The 24,490-nt window shown below is 44.2% G+C and overlaps 1 protein-coding gene and 1 long non-coding RNA gene across 5 annotated transcripts in view; one reads left to right on the forward strand and one right to left on the reverse strand.

Annotated features, from left to right (window-relative positions):
* KCNIP3 (potassium voltage-gated channel interacting protein 3) overlaps positions 1-15,410 on the forward strand; it is an 81,563-nt gene extending 66,153 nt beyond the window's left edge. For 3 of the 4 annotated variants that reach the window (XM_069943291.1, XM_069943307.1, XM_069943299.1), the window contains 7 exons: positions 1,461-1,585; positions 2,444-2,513; positions 6,760-6,830; positions 6,985-7,092; positions 8,564-8,668; positions 8,760-8,822; positions 12,697-15,410. In XM_069943291.1, coding sequence (XP_069799392.1) covers positions 1,461-1,585; positions 2,444-2,513; positions 6,760-6,830; positions 6,985-7,092; positions 8,564-8,668; positions 8,760-8,822; positions 12,697-12,744 — 590 coding nt within the window. In that variant the 3' untranslated portion in view covers positions 12,745-15,410. The remainder of the gene's footprint in view (positions 1-1,460; positions 1,586-2,443; positions 2,514-6,759; positions 6,831-6,984; positions 7,093-8,563; positions 8,669-8,759; positions 8,823-12,696) is intronic. The other variant, XM_069943317.1, reaches the window with a different exon arrangement.
* LOC138766034 (uncharacterized) lies at positions 7,517-22,930 on the reverse strand. The gene is made up of 3 exons (XR_011358670.1): positions 22,854-22,930; positions 15,174-15,269; positions 7,517-8,849 (listed from the first exon to the last, which is right to left on the reverse strand). It is a non-coding gene; the product is annotated as an uncharacterized lncRNA (long non-coding RNA).
* Between the last annotated feature and the right edge of the window lie 1,560 nt (positions 22,931-24,490).

The following is a 24,490-nucleotide window of genomic DNA, read 5'->3' on the forward strand; positions in this document are numbered from 1 at the left end:
TCACCCATGCTGGCGGAAATGGGCTGCAGACCCTTACTTTCTCTGGAAAAATGTTTGATACACCTCATGCATTGACCCAAGCCACAGTGGGTTTTTGTTTTGTTTTTGCACTGCAGCAGCTTCCTTTGTAGTGTCCAACCATAGGCACTGTTATTAAAGGGGTTATCCAGCGCTACAAAAACATGGCCACTTTCCTCCAGAGACAGCACCACTCTTGTCTCTAGCTTGGGCGGGGTTTGCTGCTCAGTTCCATTGAAGTGAATGGAGCTTAATTGCAAACCGCACCTGAACTGGAGACAAGAGTCATGTTGTCTCTGAAAGAAAGTGGCCATGTTTTTGTAGCACTGGATAACCCCTTTAAGTGTTTTATAGGTCAATATCATAGGTCTTAAAGTGTCACTATCGTGTTATATTTGTTTTTTGTTTTTTTGCAGAAATCAATAGTCTAGGCGATTTTAAGAAACTTTGTAATAGGGTTTATTAGGCAAATATGCTATTATCTGCATTCAAAAAGACTTTCCCCAGGTCCCCCCCTCCCTCCTCTCTCTCATTTACTGCTCATTATCAGGAAATCTCGTCTTGTTTACATCAGACGTGCCCTTTTTAATCTATGGAGAGGGAAGGGGGAGGAGGGAGATTAGTCGGCAGCAGAGAGCAGAGAACAAAGGATTACACAGCGGGACCTGTGTGAAAGCTGGTATTCAGAGGTCAGAGAGGTCAGTGCTGACTTAAGAGGAGATAGCCCAGTGATGTAGCTGTAAATTAACTCTTTGTTGTCCTGTTTTGGTGCCTCATCTCCCTCCACCCCTCCCCTCTCCATAGAAAACCATGAAGACAGGGGGGAGAGCTTCAAACTGCTTTTTCATGATAAATATGCATTTTTCGGCTAATAAACCCAAATACAAAGTTTCTTAAAATTGCCTGAACTATTGATTTCTGCAAAAAAAAAATAAAAAAAAATTTACACTTATTATTTCTCCCTTAACAGTCCCAAAACAAATTCTCTCTATTTGTAGACAATTTAGCTATGATGGATGTACACCCAGAAATTTAGCAAAACTTCTATAGACTTTTCTAGCTTATGCATTCTCTCTGAAAATAGTTTGCATTGAGGTATGGTTTGTATGCCTATCTGTCTTGAGGAGAACAGATTCGTCAGTAGTAAGGCTTCGTGTGCACCCATGAAACCCTCACTACTAATCTCATCTTAACAGAAACACAATTAGATCATGGCGACGTCATTAACAAAGAGTTTTCCTTTTTCTCCCTGCACCTTAGATGTTTACTTAGCATGGACAATACTTAACATGGACAACTGCAGAAATCCAAGTGATGACTTTTACTTTTTCTTGCAACTGCATACAGTATGATGACTTGGTTGCAATATACATATAAACTATATAAACCTCGAACTTACTACTGAACTGTCTAGGATGTGACGCTGTGATCCTGTTTTGCAGATAGCAGTGACAGTGAGTTGGAGCTATCGACAGTACGCCACCAGCCGGAGGGATTGGAGCAGCTTCAAGCTGTCACCAAATTCACAAAGAAGGAGCTTCAATCTTTATACAGAGGATTTAAAAATGTGAGCATTCTGTCCATGATGATGTCACCACCCAATATACATCACACACTGTAGGTGACATTTTACATATCTGGAAATTAACCATAAAGTCTACCATGTCTTTATTCTATCCTTTGCGGCATCAGGCTAGGTTCACTGTAGTGCTTTGCAATAGGATTAGTAACAGAGTCCAAAAAGTTCTGCTGGTGGCATCAGTGTGTTGGAAGGTAGATGATAGATAGATAACCCTAGTGTTCTGGGCTGTTTATAGTTCCAGGTAATGGCGTGTGGACTACATAACATGGCCACATATTGGGGAATGTATTCGTTGTCGTTCTAAAGAGAAGTAAGAAAGGTTTGGCCACTACTCTCTAATGTGTTGGTGAAAAGTATCCTTCGAGAGTTGTTGTAAAAGTAATGAAATAAAAAATGGCACCCACCCATCTCCAAACTGGGAATGTGAAAGTATTTGGATGAGATTTATATCCGCTACAATGCTTCTTCCTGTCGTTTATCTCAGTTGAAGTTCTCACCTTGCCTCACCATAACATTTGTTGCAGTTTGCCTTTGTGGTGACGATCTTATTTCTAGTAGGTGATTGCAGCTACCATTGATTTTATTGGTGGAAGCGGACAGGTTTTTAGCGATGAATAGTTTGTCAATTTTAATTAAATGGTTTGGTCATTGGTCAGTCTGGTTACAAGAATCAACTATTGGCTTTTGGTGAATCTCATCATCGATATCAACTGATGTTCTTCTTTGCCATGAGACATTAGTTATAGTAAAGAAGAGAAGGAAGCAATACTCAACCACAGTGACTTTGGGTAAGGATCTTCATCTTCCTTTATCTATCTCACCACCCCCGTCATGTCTTTTCAGGAGTGTCCTAGTGGATTGGTGGATGAGGAAACCTTCAAGCTGATCTACTCACAGTTCTTCCCTCAAGGAGGTTGGTCGATTTTCATTGCTCTCTCTATTTTCCATAAGGCTGATAAAAAAACACAATAATATTACTACCGTGACACTAGCTAAATACATCAATAGGAGCCGTACAATTGGTACAATAGGTTGATGCACTGTACCGGCCACATTGTTTAGCTCACAGAGGATTGTCTAGACTGGCATGGTTCACATCTGTGTTAGAGCTCCATTTGGTGGTCTATGTCACAGATTTCATTTAAACATTGGGTCCTGACCGGGGAAAAAACCCTGTTGCAAACATTTTTTGTCCGGTCAACTCTCTATTCCCGAGTCCCATCATTGGCACCCTATTGTCTTCACAGGTAAAAGCAGGTTCACGCTGAGCGCATGTGACAGAGCTTGGAGACGCTGTGGTAAATGTTATGCTGCCTGCAACACCATCCTGCATGACCAGTTTGTAAGGGGGTCAGTTATGGTGTGGGGAGGCATGCCCTTGGAGGTTTGCACAAACCAGCCAACTGACTGCTGTTCCTTATGGTGCAGAGCAATGCCCAGCCTCATGTACCCGGATTGTGTATGCAAGTCCTGAACGATGTAAGCATTGATGCCAACGTTTCCTTGGGGACCTTAACTTTCAAGCTTTCAGTGCCACCAAGTAGCACCATGGACTGTCCAGGATCTACTGATGTGTTGATTCAGGTGTGGGGAGTGATTCCCCTAGGACAGCTTCCACTATCTTATCGGGAGCATGTCCAGAGTCCATACAGGCACATGGGGACCATACACACTACTGAGTCACATTTAGGGTACTATAAGACGGGCCGATGGGGGCCCAATAACAACTTAAAACAAGCGCCGATCTGCTAGATCAGCGCTCGTTTACTGGGCCTAATACACGGCCCAATAATCGTTTAACCAGGGCTGCAAGGACATAGTTACCGTTGTCCTTGCAGCCCTTGCTTAACTATATACAATACCTATCCACGCTTCAGGGCTGCTGATGCGGTCCGCTTCTTCCCAGGTCCCGCGTGCTCTAGCTTCAGAGCGGCCTGTCAGCTGACAGGCCACTCAGCCAATCACAGGCCGCGGCGGTCCTGGCCTGTGATTGGCTGAGCGGCCTGTCAGCTCAGAAAGGACGCTCTGAAGCTAGAGCACGCGGGACCCGGGGAGAACCGACAATTATAGGTTGTAACCTATGGCAATGGTCAGTCGATGACACAATCATCGGCTGATCGTTGTCTTTATTACACGGAGCGATAATCGGTGAATCGGGCCGATATCGTTCCGAGTTGCCATGATGAAATAAATCCATTCTGGATCTGTGAATTTCATATTTTTTTTCCTTTGATTTTTGGTAGGTGATCAGGTGAAGGTGAACTCTGGCCAGGACCCATTGTTTCAAAATGCCTGGGAGGGGGGGGGGGGGGTAGGTGAAAAGAATAACATCCACTTACCTCCACGGCTGCTGCACTGCCACCAGCTGCTTTAGTCCCTGGTGTCCGGCCACTTCATGGTCTTGAGACGGGACTTGTGACACAGCGTTTAGAAAAAAAAATGGGTCCTGTCCGAAATTCTCCTTTAATCATTGATAGGTCATTTTATTAATAGGTTGCACAATTTATATCAGTAAAGATTTTCCAGATGACTCTTTTGTCCACTGCGATCCGATATGCGATCTAAACAGGTTTTACCATAGAAAACTGCGCCGCAGTAACCTGGTGCCACCACTATAAACAATATATGGATATATATTGGTTGCCATAAATTGTTTATTTCTGGCATGGTAACCGTGTTGATCAGCTGACTGGCAAGGGTGCTTGGTTTCGGCACCTCACCGATGAACTATAGCCTGTCCTATGCATGCTGTGGCTCAGCAACGCCTCCTTGACACTTGAGCTCTGTGCATGATATAGAGCAGACATTCCCCGTCACCACTCCTGACATATCTGTTTTTGCAAATGTATGCAATGCCCATGAAATAACAATAGTTGTGTGATGTGCTGTTCCTCTGTTATTCTTACTAGAAATGTATGACCCAATAACCAACTGAGTGTTACCAATGATGGCACTGGCACTGTCAACTCGGATTGGATAATTTTAGACAGCCCACAATAGGTAACACCCACTTAGTTATTGGGTCATACATTTCTAGTAAGAATAACAGAGGAACGGCACATCACACAGCTATAAAAAAAATATGTGATCCAGAATTGTTTTTTCACTGACGTTGCATGCACTTGCTAAAACAGACAGACCACATAGGAGTGGTGACAGGTCCACTTTAAGTAAGACTTGAAGGGACAATGCATGACATAGAAATGTGCTCTTTGCTGTTCTTTGAATCTCTGCATTATGTACCGACCCTTGAGGCATCACAAAACGTACTAGTGACCCTGTAGTGATGAAGTGCTTGATACAAGTCTCGGAGCTGATCTGTACTCTGGATATCAGATTATGGAAATCTGCACCTTGCAAACAGCTTAGATCTGTAGTTAAAGACTCAATAAGTCATAGGTTTAACATGTGGCACTGCAAAAACGTGAACTATATGGGGGAGATTTATCAAACATGGTGTAAAGTGAAACGGTCTCAGTTGCCCCTAGCAACCAATCAGATTCCACCTTTCATTCCTCACAGACTCTTTGGAAAATGAAAGGTGGAATCTGATTGGTTGCTAGGGGCGACTGAGCCAGTTTCACTTTACACCATGTTTGATAAATCTCCCCCTGTGTCTTCACCCTAAATAACAAAGAGACCCTTATACATTAACTTCCAACCTACTGACCCTCAAAGCAATAAAAAGAATCAGGAATGCTACTTGACTTTGGATAAAAAATAGAGAAAAGCTCTTTCCTTGTAAACTCCGATCAATAGGGTGAGATGTGTGAAGCAGGACATTGTGGAGCACCGCGTCTAGGATGAACTGTATTTTTCTAAAATATTCATTTAATGTACTTGTGGGATTTGGCTCCTGACCTCCAGGAAGGTAATCATGTTTTATCTCACTCATTTCCTGCTGGATGGAGAATGCTTTCATAAAGGACAGGAACGGGGAAGGGTCGGCCCTCCAGCTGTTGCAAAACTACCATTCCCATCATTCCTGGGCAGCCAAAGCTCTAAGAAAACCAACTCTGAATTTACGTATTTTACCAACTTTATACATTTTAGCATGGAACCCTGGCAAATTGTATCTTCCACTTCCCTTAGACATGATGAAGGACCCAGCATGGCTGTGCATTATAGGGATAGCCCACTTATTTCAAGAGGTACCATGTAATGCTTCATTTCACCTGTATGGAAACTCAAAGGGGTATTCCCCTCATACAAAACTATTAATATGTTGCTGCCTGTGGTGAGACTACCAATTTATTCCATACTTGTTATTATCTATTCAGTCTCCTTTCCCCAGTTCTGAGCTGCTGCTTTCTGCTGAAGGCACAAAAAACTCTGTGTGAGCCTCTCTCCATCTCTCCATCTCCGAGACAGATATCGAGTCCCTATCTGCAATTTTGTGATGATGGGAGGATTAATCACAGTGACTTTATCAGTAACTTGACCTCAGATTAACCCTCCCAGTATTACAAAGAATATACAAAGTTGCAGATAAAGCCTGCCAGGGATTTGTTTACATCAGTCGTCTCGGAAGGGAGAGAGGAGGAGGAGGGGAAGACGGAGAGAAAAGCTCACACACAGTGTATGTTGTGCCTTCAGCAGAAAGCAGTAGCTCAGAACTGGGGGTAGGAGACTTAATAGATAATAACTAGAGATGAGCGAACCTTGAGCATGCTTGAGTCCATCCGAGCCCGAGCTTTCGGCATTTGATTAGCGGTGGCTGCTGAACTTGGATAAAGCCCTAAGGCTATGTGGAAAACATGGATATAGTCATTGGCTGCATCCATGTTTTCCAGACAACCTTAGAGCTTTATCCAAGTTCAGCAGCCCCCGCTAATCAAATGCTGAACGTTCGGGTTTGGATCGACTCGACCCCGAACCAGGTTTGCTCATCTGTAATAATAACATGTATGGAAGGTTTTGTTAGTCTCACCATGGGCAGAAACATATGAAAAGTTATGTTTAAGTGTAATACCTCCTTAACACTTGCCCCCAGGTTCCTTTGCAGATCACTTGGAGTACCAACAGCAGGACCACCTGTAATCAGCTTATTTTCTAAGAAGAAGGGACCATCAGAGGTGGACCACCCATTTAAACCCTCATCACTTGGTAATAACGATGATTTCATTCTGTAACAGTAACTAAATCTTCTCTCTTTGCAGATGCAACAATGTATGCACACTTTCTATTTAACGCCTTTGACCTGGACAGAAGTGGTGCCATCCGATTTGAGGTAAGATGCTTAAAGGAGAAGTCTGGCGGGAAGGGGGGGGGGGGGGTGTTACCTGGTTCACAAATGTCCACAAATGTCTGATAGATGTGGACGCCATCTTTGGGATCTACTATGTAACATCTTATTCCCTTCCTCTTTTGTCTTTGTCTCATAGGACTTTGTGGTGGGATTGTCTATCCTACTACGAGGGACTGTCCATGAAAAATTAAAATGGGCTTTTAACCTGTATGACATAAATAAGGATGGATACATTACCAAGGAGGTAAGTCATTATGTGATTTGAGATCACTACTGATCATGATTATATGGGGCACTAAGCTGGACTCTCTCCTTCAATGCTACACATACATGTCTACTATAAGGCCTTGTGCACATAGAATCTATGTGAAAACCTTATATATTTTCCTCTTCCTGTATTTGATGACCCTCCTAGTGTGATACTTCGATAACCGAGAATTGGGATTTTTTATATAGACGTGATACGGTATCCTGCTTTGGCCAGTTTACTATCCTCAATGGTCAGTAACTTCTGGGAGTGTTGAGGGTCACTTGGGCACTTGTCACGGTAACCTGGAGTGGTAGCAGACCCACCCGGGTAGTTGGCACCGCCACTCACAGAACAGGGAGGTAACCCAAGTGTACGGTGGTGTGGGTGGGTGCAGACAGACCTGACAGAGTTCCGCACGTTTAGTCAAAAATAGAACACTTTACTGAATAAGACTTAATTAATTTAACAGTACATGTGATACAGTAGTGAAAATCTTGACACGGAAACGTTGTGGCTGACAATGAGGTAGAACCAGTGCTTGTAGAGGTGGGTGTTTTGTAGAGAGAAGGAAGAGGAGAGGAGTTGCCAGAGGAGCCTTGCCCAATGTAGTGAATGTGCTCTGCCGGAACAGGTGTAGAGGTAAAGATAAGAAGATACTCATACCTACTGATGCCAGTTGTGGCTCTGAACCACCTTATGCCCTCTAGTTGCGAGATACCTGTCCTAGGTGGGTAATACAAGCTCCATTCATTGGTTATCTGGAGGTAGCAGGCTTCCAAGACTTCCCAGTCGTCATGTGCTGTGCAGGAGGATACGTAGACCTTTTCCCTGGTAGCTTTGTCCTACTGGGGTCAGTTCCTCTTATTTCAGGAGACTTCCCTGCATTGTTTAGAGAGGTTACTGGCATGGGCTAGGGTTATCCTAGGTGGCTTCTCTTCCCTAAGGTGAGCTTAGCACTGCAGAGTTGCTGTAGAGTGTAGTAGGATAACTTTGTAACGAGCTAGCATCTCACACGTCTGCTTGCTTAGACTTCCAACTACTAACTCCACAAACTTTCTTCCCCCAGGAACTAACTCCCCCCACAGGGGCTAATCTAAACCCTCCTGTAAGTGGTGGGGCTGAGTGTGTTTAAGAGAGTGAATAAGAGATAGGTTAGAAGAAAGAGCACCTGTGACTAGTCAGCACACAAATGTGTAGTACAAAACAGTTAACCCTTGGCTTCAGCTTAGGAGAAACAAAAACAGTGGTGACACCTTGGGGGGAAAACAAAATACTACATCTCCCACTTGTAAACTTGAAAGAGTAACTTACTCAGGTGCTCTAGACAGCACCAGTGGTGGGGCACCACACTAGTGCACAGGCCGGGGCGCAATGGCAACCATTGCGACCCTTATTACTGCCTTCTAGCACTGCTACCATACCTTTCTGCAGATATGGTTATACAAAGTGTTTCATCCCTCTTTAGGAGATGCTGGCAATAATGAAATCCATCTATGATATGATGGGACGTTACACATACCCCATGCTCAGAGAAGATGCCCCCATCGAGCATGTGGAGAGGTTCTTCCAGGTAATATTAAGGTTTCACTTCCATATGCTTTCCTTACTTGCCTGAGTTGCCTCTGGACGCTAGACCTCTTTCATTCTGATGTATCTTACAGAAGATGGACCGAAACCATGACGGAGTAGTAACCATTGATGAATTCCTGGAGACTTGTCAGAAGGTTAGTTGATCACGACTGTTCTCTACCCTTAGAATAGATGAAAACAAGACACATATTCACTTCTTCTTATACATCATTCTATGGAATATTAATAATCCCCTATCATCCTGTCACTGTATCTGCTATTACTATCTCTTGAGGTCAGGCATTCTATAGTCTAGTAGATTCCAAGCATAAATCATGACAGAACTGCTGACATTCTGCTCGTAATGCAAGTGAATGGTATATCATACACAAGGAAAAAAGGGATGCTAAATAATGAATATACCATGACCTGTAAAATCCACTGTGTGCTCAGTATTGCTGCAGGAAAGTCCATTGCCCCCAAGGTGGATGGAGTGACAGAGCACATGACCATCCACCCTCTAAAGCAGGGACGGGGAACCCTTGGCAGTCCAGCTATTGCAAACCTACAACTCCCATCATGCCTGCATAGCCAAAGTATGATGGGAATTGTAGTTTTGCATCAGCTGGAGGGCAAAAGGTTTTCCATCCTATAAAGGATTTCTGGTGATTTAAAGGGGTTATCCAGCACTACAAAAGCATGGCCACTTTCTTCCAGAGACAGCACCGCTCTTGTCTCCAGTTCAGGTGTGGTTTGCAATTAAAGAGGATGTACCACCAGGTACATCCTCTTTAATCTGAACCGACGGATCGAATGGCGCTGTCACGGGGAAGCCGGTGCCATGGTCAGTTTTTCAGACCGCGGCCCGGTTTCCGTGCACGGCGCCGTTCTATGCACCAGAACCAGCCGCTGCTCAAGCACTGGAGGTAGGCCGGCCCGCCCCCAGTGGGAGAGAATTCCCTCCCCATGACGCGGCTCCATTCATTCTAATGGTGGTACATCCTCTTTAAGCTCCACTCACTTCAATAGAACCAAGTTACAAAACCTGCACCGAAACTGGAGACCTTGTTTTTGTAGCGCTGGTAACCCCTAAGTCCCATAGAGAGTGGCTGAATATGTGCTTTACCACTCCATTCAGTCAGAAAAGAATTGCCTTCTATTCTTGTGATCGATAGGGTCCCAGCAGTCAGCCTTTTATCCCTTAATATCCCCTTTTAACCTTTAATCTTGGCCTATGTACATTAACCTCTTCATGACTGCCCAGCGTAAATACATGTTGCCAGTAAGGCGGGGGTGTATGAAGGAGGTTTAAAAGCTAAGTGCCCATCACACAGGACAGGTACCGACTGTTCTCTGTAGCTGACACCTGCCAATAATGACTCACAGCAATGATCTCGCTGATGCAGGTCATTAGCCCCCTAAATGCTGCCATACAATCCTTTTGAAGGCCTCTGTGCTGTTCCTATTTTTACAGCAAATAGTGGGGTAGAATAGGTCCCCATACACGTTATACTTTTAGGCTATGTTCACGCTACTTACGTCTCCGGACGTAGCTCGTTCCGTGAATAAGCGGCCGGAGACTTACGTAGTTTGCGTACAATGGAAAGTATATGATGTACGGCTGCACAGTTCACACTACGTAAGAACTTACGCGAGGATCGTACGCGGCGCCGTAAAAAATGAACCAGACCATTGTTTGAGGACGAAAATGCTGTAACTTACGCCCGTAGCGTAACATGCGGTCCCGTACGTAGTGGTGATTTCTTCATTTTTCTAGCTTTTTGTGCCGATCCAAAAGGTTCTGTGGGGTGTCCGGGGCTAGCTGAAGATTTCCAAGTAAAAGACCGCTTTCAGATCGCTATGTAGGGCGCTCGGGAAGCGTAAGTAGACTTCGGGCGTAAGTTCGCGCTCCGTACGTAGCCGGCCGTAAGTACCGTAAATCCCCGGCCGGAGTTTACCGCGTATATGTCCGGCCGCGAAAATATGTCCGGAGACTTACGTAGTGTGAACATAGCCTAAGCTGTGTTCACACTACGTATATTTCAGTCAGTATTGTGGTCCTCATATTGCAACCAAAACCAGGAGTGGATTAAAAACACAGAAAGGCTCTGTTCACACAATGGTGAAATTGAGTGGATGGCCGCCATATAACAGTAAATAACGGCCATTATTTCAATATAACAGCCGTTGTTCTAAAATAACAGCAAATATTTGCCATTAAATGGCGTCCATCCACTCAATTTCAACATTGTGTGAACAGATCCTTTCTGTGTTTTTAACCCACTCCTGGTTTTGGTTGCAATATGAGGACCACAATACTGACTGAAATATACGTAGTGTGAACCCAGCTGGGTGCGTTTACAAGTACAGGATCCGCAGCAGATTTGAAGTCGTAGATTTGCTTTGAATCTATTCTGGGCCATCAAATCTGCTGTGGATCCTGTACGTGTGAACGTACCCTTAGGCCATGTTCACACAACGTATGCTTAGCATAAATCAGGGCCGTTGTTGCAATTTGCAACAACGGCTGTGATTTATGCTAAACATACATTGTATTTAAATAAATTGAATCCTGGCCAGAGCGTACATGTCAGTTTTCTGCGGCCGCAGCGGCTCCAGCCGCACGCTCCATTGTGTGTAGTGGTGAATTAGGAAGCGGGCGCACACGGATGTGCCCGCATCTGAATTCAGCAGAAATGAAGATCATCCGGCCGATACTGCAGTACCGGCCGGGATGATCTTTAGTAACATCGCCTGTTCTGTGACCCGGCCGGGTCACAGAACTGCTGGTATGATACGCAGTGGGAACATGGTTCTAGGCTGGGTTCACACACAGTATTTTTGCCAGTATCTTGCAACCAAAACCAGGAGTGGATTGAAAACACAGAAAGGCTATGTTCACACACTGCTAAAATTTAGTGGATGGCTGTGATTTTATCACAAATAACAGCTGTTATTTTATAACAACGGCCGATGTTTTTAAATAACGCCAATTATTTGCCATTAAATGACGGCCATCCACTGAATTTTAACAATGCGTGAACATAGCCTTTCTGTGTTTCAATCCGCTCCTGTTTTTGGTTGCAAGATACTGAACAAAATACTGAGCAAAAATACTGTGTGTGTGTGAACATAGCCTTATAGTGTATGGGGCTCTCCTGACTGTCCACTGACAGATGATGTCGACAATGATAGGGGTCGGGGTGATGGAAAATACCTGCCCAACCTCTTTGTTCTGGGAGAGATAGGCCACAGTCAGGGCAGTGTGACTGTGGCTTACTCCACAGGAACATTTATCTATGCAGAACATTCTAGTGTATGGGCAGGACAGGGAGAGGATGGGGTTGACAATGGATGACTGTCAGTTATTGAAGGTGTATGGGGAAAGGGAAACACCAGCTAAATGTTTTTGTTTGTTTGTTTGTTTTTGTTTGTTTGTTTTTCCAAATTAGCTAGTATCAGAAAGTTATATAGATTTGAAATTTACTTCTATTATCTCAGATCTTCCAGTACTTGTCAGCTGCTGTATGTCCTGCAGGAAATGGTGTTTTCTTCCCAGTCTGACACTGTGCTCTCTGCTGCCACCTCTGTCAATATCAGGAACTGTCCAGAGCAGTAACAAATCCCCACAGAAAACCTCTCCTGCTCTGGACAGTTCCTGACACAGACAGAGGTGGCAGCAAAGAGCACCATATCAGACTGGAAAAAATACTTATCTTCGTGCTGGACATACAGCAGCTGATAAGTACTGGAAGATCTGAGATTTTTAAATAGAAGAAAATTATAAATTTATATAACTGAAACCAATTGATTTGAAAGAAATAAAATCACTGGAGTATCCATTTAAGGTAAGTGAAGAATAAACCAATGGAAGCCCCTATTGTTACAGGATAAGCTTGTGCTGCCTCTCACCATCCAGCTCTTACCTCCACAGACCTACATAACCCAGTAAAAGGAAATGGACTATTCCCAGAGGTTTTTTACCTTACTTAACGAGAAACATCATGACGTTTCCTCTTCCTTCCTCAGGATGAAAACATTATGCGATCCATGCAGCTCTTTGAAAATGTGATCTAGAAGAAGATATTGCATTCCACCCATGCCAGCACCAGAACTGACCCATCGGACCGAGTATGCCCAAGACTGGATCACATCCACCGCCCTTCTTCCTTGTGTCACCAACAGTCCATGGATGGTGTAATCTCTCTCCCAGGGAACAGACAATCCTACTTACTGCCTGCCTGTTTGCACTGATCCCTACCTACTCCGCACCGTAACAAACTCACCTTTCTAAGGACTGTTTTATATTATTACAGAAAAAAAGCACATTTATCTCTGCAAGAGCCAGGATTCTTAAATCAGGGATTTTTACAGAAAGCCGCTCTTGCCTGTATCAGATGTGGGACATATGAAGCATTCCCTCACCCCCCACCCCCCACCGAAAAATGAAAAGAAGAGATATATTTGATGGTTTAAAGAACAAAACAAAGAATTATATGCAGATATCTGCATTATGTGCTTCCTGAAATCCTGCCAAATCCTCCATCACCTCAGCGCTATGTTTGCAGAAAGAAATGCAATGGCCTCTTCCTTTGCCGATTGGTGGCGCTGTAACCTGCCGGCACTAGAAGAGTTTAGGCCTGGTGTGTAGGCCTGGTACAGGTACCATGGTTGTTGTGCAGAAGCCTTCCATTTCTTAGTTTGGTGAAAACACATTTATTTGAGTGCATGTTCTCTACAAGACCCCGTGCAGGAATACCAATAGAGCAGCCATTATCCATATAGAACTCAAGCCTTATTTTACCAATACTGCCTGTCTGGATCAGAAATTGAAACGTGATGCTAGAGATACTACTGCTACTTCGGTACTGCCCTCATGGTGTGACATACTGCAGTACTGCCCTCATAGTGGTACATACTGTGCTATTGCCCTCATGGTGGTACATACTGCAGTGTTGCCCTCATGGTGGTACATAACGCAGTACTGCCCTCATAGTGGCACATACTGCAGTACTTTCCCCATTGTGGTACATACTGCAGTACTACCCTTTTGGTGGTACATACTGTAGTACTACCCTCATGATGGTATATACTTCAGTACTTTCCTCAAGGTGGTACATACTGTGGTACTTTCCTCATGGTGGTACATACTGTGGTACTTTCCTCATGGTACATACTGTGGTACTTTTCTTATGGGGATACATACTGCAGTACTTTCTTCATGGTGGCACATACTGTGGTTCCTTCCTCATGGTGGTAAATACTGTGGTACTTTCCTCATGGTGGTACGTACTGTGGTACTTTCCTCATGGTGGTACGTACTGCGGTACTTTCCTCATGGTGATACATACTGTGGTACTTTCCTCATGGTGGTACATACTGTGGTACTTTCCTCATGGTGGTACGTACTGCAGTACTTTCCTCATGGTGGTACATACTGTGGTACTTTCCTCATGGTAGTACGTACTGCAGTACTTTCCTCATGGTGGTACATAATGTGGTACTTTCCTCATGGTGGTACATACTGTGGTACTTTCCTCATGGTGGTACATACTGCAGTACTTTCCTCATGGTGGTACATACTGTGGTACTTTCCTCATGGTAGTACGTACTGCAGTACTTTCCTCATGGTGGTACATAATGTGGTACTTTCCTCATGGTGGTACATACTGTGGTACTTTCCTCATGGTGGTATATACTTCAGTACTTTCCTCAAGGTGGTACATACTGCAGTACTTTCCTCATGGTGGCACATACTGTGGTACTTTCCTCATGGTGGTACGTACTGCAGTACTTTCCTCATGGTGGTACATACTGTGGTACTTTCCTCATGGTGGTATATACTTCAGTACTTTCCTCAAGGTGGTACATACTGTGGTACTTTCCTCATGGTGGTACATACTGCAGTACTTTCCTCATGGTACATACTGTGGTACTTTCCTCATGGTGGTACGTACTGCAGTACTTTCCTCATGGTGGTACATACTGTGGTACTTTCCTCATGGTGGTATATACTTCAGTACTTTCCTCAAGGTGGTACATACTGTGGTACTTTCCTCATGGTGGTACATACTGCAGTACTTTCCTCATGGTACATACTGTGGTACTTTCCTCATGGTGGTACATACTGCAGTACTTTGCTCATGGTGGTACATACTGCAGTACTTTCCTCATGGTGGTACATACTGTGGTACTTTCCTCATGGTACATACTGTGGCACTTTTCTTATGGAGATACATACTGCAGTACTTTCTTCATGGTGGCACATACTGTGGTATATTCCTCATGGTGGTACATAATGTGGTACTTTCCTCATGGTGGTACATACTGTGGTACTTTCCTTATGGTGGTACATACTGTGGTACTGCCTTTGTGGTGGAACAGACTATAGTCTTTCCTAAGGTTACATGTGGCTTTGGAGAATCTGACTTCAGGGTTGTATAAATGAAAACAATATCAGCCTAAACATCACTACATGTATAAAACACCCAGAAACATTTACATACCGCTCCTCTCCAGCTCCATGAGCGACGTCCAGTGATGACAGTGATCGCAGAGGTGCCCAGCAGTGGATGCCATCAAACAGCTGATTCCGGGAGGACCTAGGGTCCAAAATGAGGTAGCAAAAGGCTTTAGAAATAATTCTCAGTTTGGATGTATAGCTCATTATTATTATTCTAAATAACTAGAGATGAGGGCAACTGGAACATGCTCAAGTCCAATTGTTTGGCATTTGATTACCAGTGGCTAAAGAAGTTGGATGCAGCCCTAGGGAGTCCTGGAAAACATGGATACAGCCTATGACCTATGGAGGTATCCTTGTTATCCGGCACTCCCTAGGGCTGCATCCAACGTTTTCAGCCATCGGTATTCAAATGCTGAACGATCAGACTGGAGCTCATCTCTTTCAGTAATCAGACGGTGGTATGTACTGGCGCTACGTGCCCACCTACCACCATCTTGGAGCAGCTGGATGTCATTGATCTTGTAGAGAACATGCCCCCCCACCTTTAATCTTTTAATGATGGCGATTAAACATAGGAATATTTAGTGGTTTCTAGAACCGTCCACTTTCATGAAATGTACAAGTTTTATTTGTACTTCTTGGTGCATACACAATGTGATATGTAACATCACCGAATGATGAGTTGAGCGTTACCGTCCTCCTCCTCTCAAGCAAAAGCACAATTCTTGATGAAGGCATGGGAGATCCTGAGAGGGTGGAAGGTGCAATGGAGCCTGCTACAGATATTACAAGCATCAGCCTCAGTCATGAGATCCATTACCAAAGGTCTTTATGTTTCCTCTTACGTTATTGCTTTTGGCCTTTGTCCAGTACTTTCCTTCTTGCTGTATAGAAAGCATTACTTCTAAATATAGTCCTGCACTTGGTTTCCATACATGCAGCAATATATAGTATACACACGTGGACTGTACATTATCTGAGTATACATAGGGACACGCCATTACAAGTGGAGGTCCTTGGGCCTATATCTAAATTTTATGTACATTATGTGAGATATCACTGCAGCTCCACAGACTGGGACAGGTTCTCACAATCCTAAAATGAGCCCAATAGCCGATATCTGTGGTCACCTCATTCCTCACATAGACATTCTGGTTAGGATATCTGCTTTATGTTATAAGAGACCATACATGTTCTTCAGATCCCATGCTTCTATGGGAAAAGTGGAAACAGCATGCGATGGGGTATGTCACAGCTTGATAATAAAAACTCAGCATGACTCTGTATGGAATTGTCAGGTTAAAGAGGCACAGGAAAAGGACCCATGGACTCTTATTCATACTGTTCTGTTCCGCCCAAATCATTAGACTTATGCAATCAGTTTCATGTCTCGTCTGCATATATCAACATTTTCAGTTGGTCCTGAACATATGGCGTCAGTTCTTATATAGCCCACATTCAGTGATGTACAGTCCATGGGCGTAATTCCTGCTGAACTCCATTTAGACATACTGGCGGAGATTAATCAAACATGGTGTAAAGTGAAACTGGCTCAGTTGCCCCAAGCAACCAATCAGATTCCACCTTTCATTCCTCACAGACTCTTTGGAAAATGAAAGGTGGAATCTGATTGGTTGCTAGGGGCAACTGAGCCAGTTTCACTTTACACCAGTTTGATAAATCTCCCCAATGGTGTAAAGTGAAACTGGCTCAGTTGCCCCTAGCAACCAATCAGATTCCCTCTTTCATTTTCCAAAGAGTCTGTGAGGAATGAAAGGTGGAATCTGATTGGTTGCTAGGGGCAACTGAGCCAGTTTCACTTTACACCATGTTTGATAAATCTCCCCCACTGTTTGTATGGAACCCCCTTAGCCTACCAGGGACCCTGACAGCTTGGAAAAATCTATCAATGCCAATACCTATGCTGGGCTCACAGTCTAAGATGTCTGCGGTTATGCAGTCACATGCTCTAGCTACATCACCAACCTAAATCTGCCATAATTCAGACTTCAGACAGTGAAGCCTAGTGCAGTACTGGATTATGGCCTAGTTGATTGGTCTTGGTTGGTTCTAGTAAAAAAAAATATCAGGTTATTTGTTCTTTGTAACCTTTCCCATGTTGGTCCAACCAATAAGTCTTCCCTATATAACCAGGTCATTTCCTTGCTGGAATTTAAAGGGGTACTCTAGCACAAATGTTTTTTCTTTCCAATCATCTGGTGTCAGAAAGTTATACAGATTTGTAAATTCCTTCTATTTAAAAATCCGAAGTCTTCCAGTACTTATTGACTGCTGCTTGTCCTGCAGGAAGCGGTGTGGTCTTTCCAGTCTGACGCAATGCTCTCTGCTGCCACCTCTGTCCATAACAGAAGCTGTCCAGAGCAGAAGAGGTTTTCTATGGGGATTTGCTCCTGCTCTGGACAGTTCCTGTCATGGACAGAAGTTGCAGCAAAGAGCACTGTGTCAGACTGGAAAGAATACACCACTTCCTGCAGGACATACAGCAGCTGATAAGTATTGGAAGACTTGAGATTTTTTTTTAAATAGAAGTAAATTACAAATCTATATAAAAATTTGATACTAGTTGATTTGATAGAAAATAAAGTTTTTTTGGAGTGCCCCTTTAAGAGGTTATCTCATGAAAAACACTTATCACCTTTCCGCAAGCAGGATAGGTGGACATTTCTCACCTGTCCTATGAATAGGTAATACAGTTTTTTTCATGGTACAACCCCTTTAACCTCTGCCTTTGGTACTCATTATTTAGCGACCCTTATTTGAAGGGATGAATTTGTGTAGTGTATTTTAACCCTTTCCATCATCCCATACAATTCTCATCACATGTATCAGCAACAGGCTCCAGGAACCTTCCCTCCCCCTGGGATTACAGAAACTTTGCACTAGACCAGAGAGGCATGTATACGAATGAATGCATGTTACAAGGGGAGTCTTCTCTCTTATATGCACTCACCTCACTACTACATGATGTGTCTGTGTATGGCAGCACCTGATGGCTCATCACTGTATATTTTAATAAAATAAATAGAAAAAAACTGGGCTTGGTTCAAAATGCCATGTACATGGATGTGTGTATGTGAAAATAAGGGGAAATGGTGTTACTATAATTATAAGAGGTACCCAGGCTCTGTCATCAGTGACTACCATCACAGCAATGTACAATGGTCATCTAAAACTAAACTAAGTTTAGGATTGGCTATGGATTAAAGTAAAAGACAGCAATGGTGACAGTTTGGGGTGTACATGTAAGCCAATGGTCCCAAAGTGGTGCTGCTTAAAGGGGTATTTCAGTATCAGAATCATGAATTACAGTATCATTCAGTATCATGAATTACATTTCAATAAAACTACCCCACCAAGACATATCACTTACTAATACAGTATAGTGAGGCTCTGATGGATCTTTGTACATACAGTATACTGTACAAATATATATGTGTGTGTGTGTGTTTACAGCATGCTGCCTTGTGCTTAAGGGCGGGTTCACACTACGGAATTCTCACAGACAATGTCCGCGGAATTCCGTCAGCTGGCCGCCCGCACATCTGGGCGCCTTTCCGCCGGCCCAATAGACACCATTCTATGGGCCGGCGTATTCCACTATATGCTGAAAGTGTCATGTCCCTTCTTTAAGCGGATCGTGGAATACGCCGGCCCATAGAATGGTGTCTATGGGGCCGGCGGAAAGGCGCCCAGATGTGCGGGCGGACAGCTGACGGAATTCCGTGGACATTTTCCGCGAGAATTCCTCAGTCTGAACCCACCCTTACAATGCAACAGGCAGACGAGCAGACAGGGAATGAACACAGCTGGTGCTTCAGGTTTTCTCACTGCAGAGCAATGTTATTGTCAGGACGGGACTCAGCAACACAGGACAGGTGAAGCCCTGCACTGACACCCGCCCCGTTGTCCCTGCCTACTTACCACAAACTGCCCTGGGCGGCAGCGGGTAACTGGGTGGCAGTCCCTGACCTGAGTTGGTGTAAAATAGAAACGTGGACAAGACAAACAAACACAATAGTCTCTAAGGGCCCTATTACACCAACAGATTATCTGACAGATTTTTGTAAGCCAAAGCCAGGAGTGGATTAGTAAAGATGAGGAATCTCAGTCTTTCCATTGTTACCTGTTCTCTGTTTATAGTCCATTCCTGGCTTTGGATCAAACAAATCTGTCAGATAATCTGTTGGTATAACAGGACCCTAAGTGAACAAGCCGGGTCGGTAACAATTGGTCAATGTGGTACAAAAACCAGTAGTTAGTAGAATAATGAAAAAGTCGAGTCAAAAATCGTGAAAACCAGGGAACAGTAATCAGGATACAACACTAGCTTAGTCACACTCGAAGGGTAGCTTCACACGTACCAGATCTGCAGCGGATATCACGCTGCAAGTTTGCAGCAAAATTTTCATTTTGCTGCCAGTTTGTGACCCGGCCCCTTTAACTCCTGACGCCCAAAGCCCCTGGCCCGGAGCATACATTACCTGCTTGGTGCTGCGGCTGTGTGTCAGGCTCCCGGATCCTGTCAGTCCCCATCAGCCAATCAGTTCTGCCGTGCACTGATTGGCTGATGGGGAGCGAGGGGAGCCGGGAGCCTGACAGACAGAAGCGGCGCCGAGCAGGTAATGTATGCTTCGGGATGCGGTCAGTGGGGGGTTAAAGGGACCGGCTTACATATCCACAATGGAATGAAAATTCCGCTGCGGATATGTAACCCCATAGACCTTCACACTACCAGGATCCGCAGCGGATTTCGCTGCAAACTCAGTGTGAAATCCGCTGCAGATCCGTTACGTGTGAAGCTACCCGAAAGCCGCTCTATCACGGGCAATGAGGCAGAAGGAATTACCAAACTATAAGGGAGCTGAAGTCCCAGCCACAGGTGCTGATTGGGGCAGGGACCTCAGCCTCCCCCACACAATTCTGGACTGACTGGAAGTACTTATCAGATGCTGTATGTCCTGCAGGAAGTGGTGTATTCTTTCAAGTCTGACACAGTGCTCTCTGCTGCCACCTCTGTCCATGTCAGGAAGTGTCCAGAGCAGTAGAGGATTTCCATGGGGATTTGCTACTGCTCTGGACAGTTCCTGAGAATCCTGACATGGACAGAGGCGGCTGTAGAGAGCACTACGTCAGACTTAAAAGAACACACCACTTCCTGCAGGACATACAGCATCTGATAAGTACTGGAAGAGTAGGATTTTTAAATAGAAATAATTTAAAAATCTGAATAATTTTCTGAAACCAATTGATTTGAAGAAAAAAAAATCACCGGAGTTCCCCTTTAACAAACACATTTTACCTAAACCTAAAGAGATTGGACATATGAAAGATCATTTTGTGTGGACCAAATCTTAATACAGATCAATGTCCAAGTCCTAACTGGCTTGAATAATGACATGTACGGTATGTAGGTAGACACTGATGTGGATGGTGTTTTTTAGGGTGCCTTTACACCTACCGACTCGCAGCGTAAATCTCGCTGCGAGTCTGGCAGGTCCTGGCAGTTCACTGTCACTACATACAGGCAGCGGTCTGAACGACCGCTGAGTGTATGTAATTCTGCCGGCCCCTTAACCCCTTCTGCTGCCGCACGGCTCCCGCTCTGTATACAATACCTGTCTCTCGCTGCACGGGGTCCCGGCGTACTGCTCTCCCGCCCGGCCAATCAGTGTGTTGGCCTGCTGCAGCCACTAATTGGCTGGGCGGGAGAGCAGTACGCCGGGACCCCATGCAGCGAGAGACAGGTAATGTATACAGACACAGCGGGGGAGCCGGGCGGCAGCAGAAGGGGTTAAGGGGCCGGAAGAATTACATACACGCAGCAGTTGTTCAGACCGCTGCCTGTATGTAGTGAAAGTGAACTGCCAGGACCTGCCAGACTCGCAGCAAGATTTACGCTGCGAGTTGGCAGGTGTGAAGGCACCCTTAAAGGGTTTATCCAGTGAAAATCTTTTTCTTTCAAATCAATTGGTTTCAGAAAGTTAATATAGATTTGTAATTTACTTCTATTAAAAAATATCTAGTCTTCCCATACTTATCAGCTGCTGTATGTCCTGCAGGAAATGTTGTTTTCTTTCCAGTCTGACACAGTGCTTTCTGCTGACACCTCTTTCTGTGTCAGGAACTGTTCAGAGCAGGAGAGGTTTTCTATGGGGATTTGCTACTGCTCTGTACAATTCCTGACATGGACAGAGGTGGCAGCAGAGGGCACTGTGTCAAACTGAAAAGAAAACATGATTTCCTGCAGGACATACAGCAGCAGATAAGTATGGGAAGACTTGAGATTTTTAAATATAAGTAAATTACAAATCTATATAACGTTCTGAAACCAGCTGATTTGAAAGAAAAAGATTTTCGTTGGAGTACCTCTTTTAATCTAAAGAATATGTACAGTATGTGACCTCACTGAACAGGAGTGACATCGGAGCAGGACTTCTTCATGCAGAAATATTTTATGAAATCATTGTGATTTGGTAAAGAAGAATAAAAGCTTGTGGTTTGGGGTTATACAGGAATAATGTTCTCATCGTTTCGAGCCATCCTAGTATTGATGGTCTATCATCCAGAGACAATAGGAGAGGACTCATCCTGTCATATTACCAGGCGAAATTGTGCTGCCACTGCAACCCAGAAAAGCCTTCCTGTATTATCCTAACATCAGCATCATTCCACAAAAATACTGCACGCCAATACTGAAGGTGAATGGGCTAAAAATAGCCGGAGAGTTATTGTAAGGCAATGTCACTCACCCTGGTGCAGACGTCTTAAAGGAACGCTGACTTCCAGTGCCTTTTACTATGGCATTCATCTCTGACCTGATTTGGAACATCAGATATTCTGGATTATTAGACATAGGGTATATAACATTATAGGCTTAAAGGGAATCTGTCACTTGGTGTTTGCTGTCTTAAATGAGGGCAGCATAAACTACTGACAGAAATGCTGAACAGATCAGTGTATTACTTACATCATTCTGTTCAGCCGTTCTCCTAATATGTAGGAGAATAAGATTCTTGCCGCACTCCTCCCCTGATTGAAAGTTGCTGACTATACACAGCATGGATAGATATCTGCCAATCAGCAACTGGTGGGCGGAGTTTCCTGCTTCTCATGAATATGCAGGACTACTGAGCTCATGCACATAACGGAGAGGACTACTTATTGTCCCGGTTATTTAGGATAATATCTCTAAATCAGCTGCACAGAACAATGTAAGTGATACATCATTCTGTTCAGTTTCTCTGTCACTAGTTCTCTGTACCCTTAGATGCAGCATAAACCTGAGTCTCTTTAACTTAAAGGAGTATTCCGGGAACAATTAACTTTCCCCTATCCACAGGATACGGGAAAAGCAGGAGATAGTGAGGGTCTGACCTCTGAACCCCCCGTATCGGACCCAGCTATGTTATGAATAGAGTCAAGTACAACGCTCCTCCGGCATACTTGGCTCTTGCCATCGCTCCATAGGAACGACTAGTGCTGCGGGTCGCGGGTCAACTCGAGGCTCTATTCATAACATAGCCGGCGGGGTCCGATACGGAGATAGCTGGGGGGTTCAGGGGTCGGATCTGCTATTTTTAAAAATAGCAGATCCTACCCCTGAACCCCCCAGGGATCTCCGTAAAAGTTAATTTTTCCTGGAATACCCCTTTAAAGTTTTTTGGCCCCAATGCATGATCTGTAACAAGCCTCTACCTACCATACATCCTTTATAATACTGGTCTGAAGATGGGGTCAGGCAGCTTCTTGGGTGCCAGTACATCCTCCAATTCATCTGGCAATAAAATCAGAACAAATCAGTATTTCAAATCAGAGGTGGACTTCTTAAAGGGGTATTCCCATCTCATGAAGCTCTCCTGCGGATGGGGGAGAAGCTTATCGTGTGAGGGTCCAACTACCGATCGTCAGAATGGTACGTGTGTGGTTAGCACTCTCTATGGGGCCTTGGCATTGCTTGGAAAAGTTCAGTTACTTCATAGAGAATAAAAGTCACCCAAGAGACATTCATTCTGGAGACACTTTTGTCGCCATACTGGGGGTTAATGTGGGTCCAATGGTTGGACACCCACTGATTATCCCCTATCCTGTGGATAGAGGCCAAGGTGGTGGGAATACCCCTTTAATGCATATGTTATTCCAGAAGAAGCTGAGGCCAGTACACACAGTGTGTGGCAGAGGTTTCCAGGGCTTTGTTTTAATTATGTATTCTGGCCTATGGAACATCATTCAAGTCAGGGTCACATGACTTCTTAGGAAACAGGCCCGCCCACATGACTCCTGAGTAATAACTGCTACCTTATAACTTACAAGGGGCATTTCAGACAGTGGCATCTTTCTGGGGTTGGAAAGCTGAGCTGCACCAGTGGTAGAGGCAGAGGGTAATAGAATTGGACATTAGAGATGGATTGGACAAAGCCTCTGAAGGGCGTGAAAGAGATTTCCAAACATGGCTCAGCTGGAAGGACAAGGACAGAAGAAGCAGAGAAGCTCCCGGTGAAGGAGTATGCACCAACATAGTGCTGCGGACATGAACGCCACCCATGTAAAGGCGGAAGCCAGGAAGCGGCAACAGTGGAAGTCTTTCAGGTCGGCCCTATGTCCTAGGAAGAAGGGCAGGACGGCAAGGGTAAGTACGGATGTTTAGAAGCCTATTGCCAGCATATATAATGGCTGAAGGTTCCCTCTAAATTGATTATACAGTCTCATAAAATAGATGGCTTATTTTTTGATAGAGGCTGGGGAACTGCAGACCCACTGGATCATGGGGATGTTGGAGTTCAACCTCACTGATCTAATATTAAAGGGGTACTCCAGTGATTTTTTTTTTTCTTTTTTCAGATGAACTGGTGTCAGAAAGTTATATAGCTTTGTGATTTACTTCTATTACAAAATCTCCAGTCTTCCACTACCTATCAGCTGCTGTATGTAATGCAGGAAGCAGTCTTTCCTTCCAGTCTGACACAGTGCTCTCTGCTGCCATCTCTGTCTATGTCAGGAACTGTCCAGAGCAGGAGCAAATCCCCATAGAAAGTCTCTACTGCTTATACTTTTGTTTGCCAAACTTTACTTTTGTTTGCAAAAAAAAATTATTGACAAAAATTCAATAAAATATATTGAAACAGAAAGTCTCTACTGATCTCCAAACTGGAAAGAATTCATTCACCACTTCCAGCAGGACATACAGTAGCTGATAAGTACTGATTTTTTTTTTTTTCTTTTAAGGAAATAAATTACAAATCTATATAACTTTCTGAGACCAGTTGATTTGAAAGAATTTTTTTATGCTGGATAACCCCTTTAATGGCCATCAACGTTAAAAGATTGGATAGCCCCTTT

The sequence above is a fragment of the Dendropsophus ebraccatus genome, chromosome 1 (assembly GCF_027789765.1).
Source record: "Dendropsophus ebraccatus isolate aDenEbr1 chromosome 1, aDenEbr1.pat, whole genome shotgun sequence".
In the NCBI taxonomy this organism is placed as follows: domain Eukaryota; kingdom Metazoa; phylum Chordata; class Amphibia; order Anura; family Hylidae; genus Dendropsophus; species Dendropsophus ebraccatus.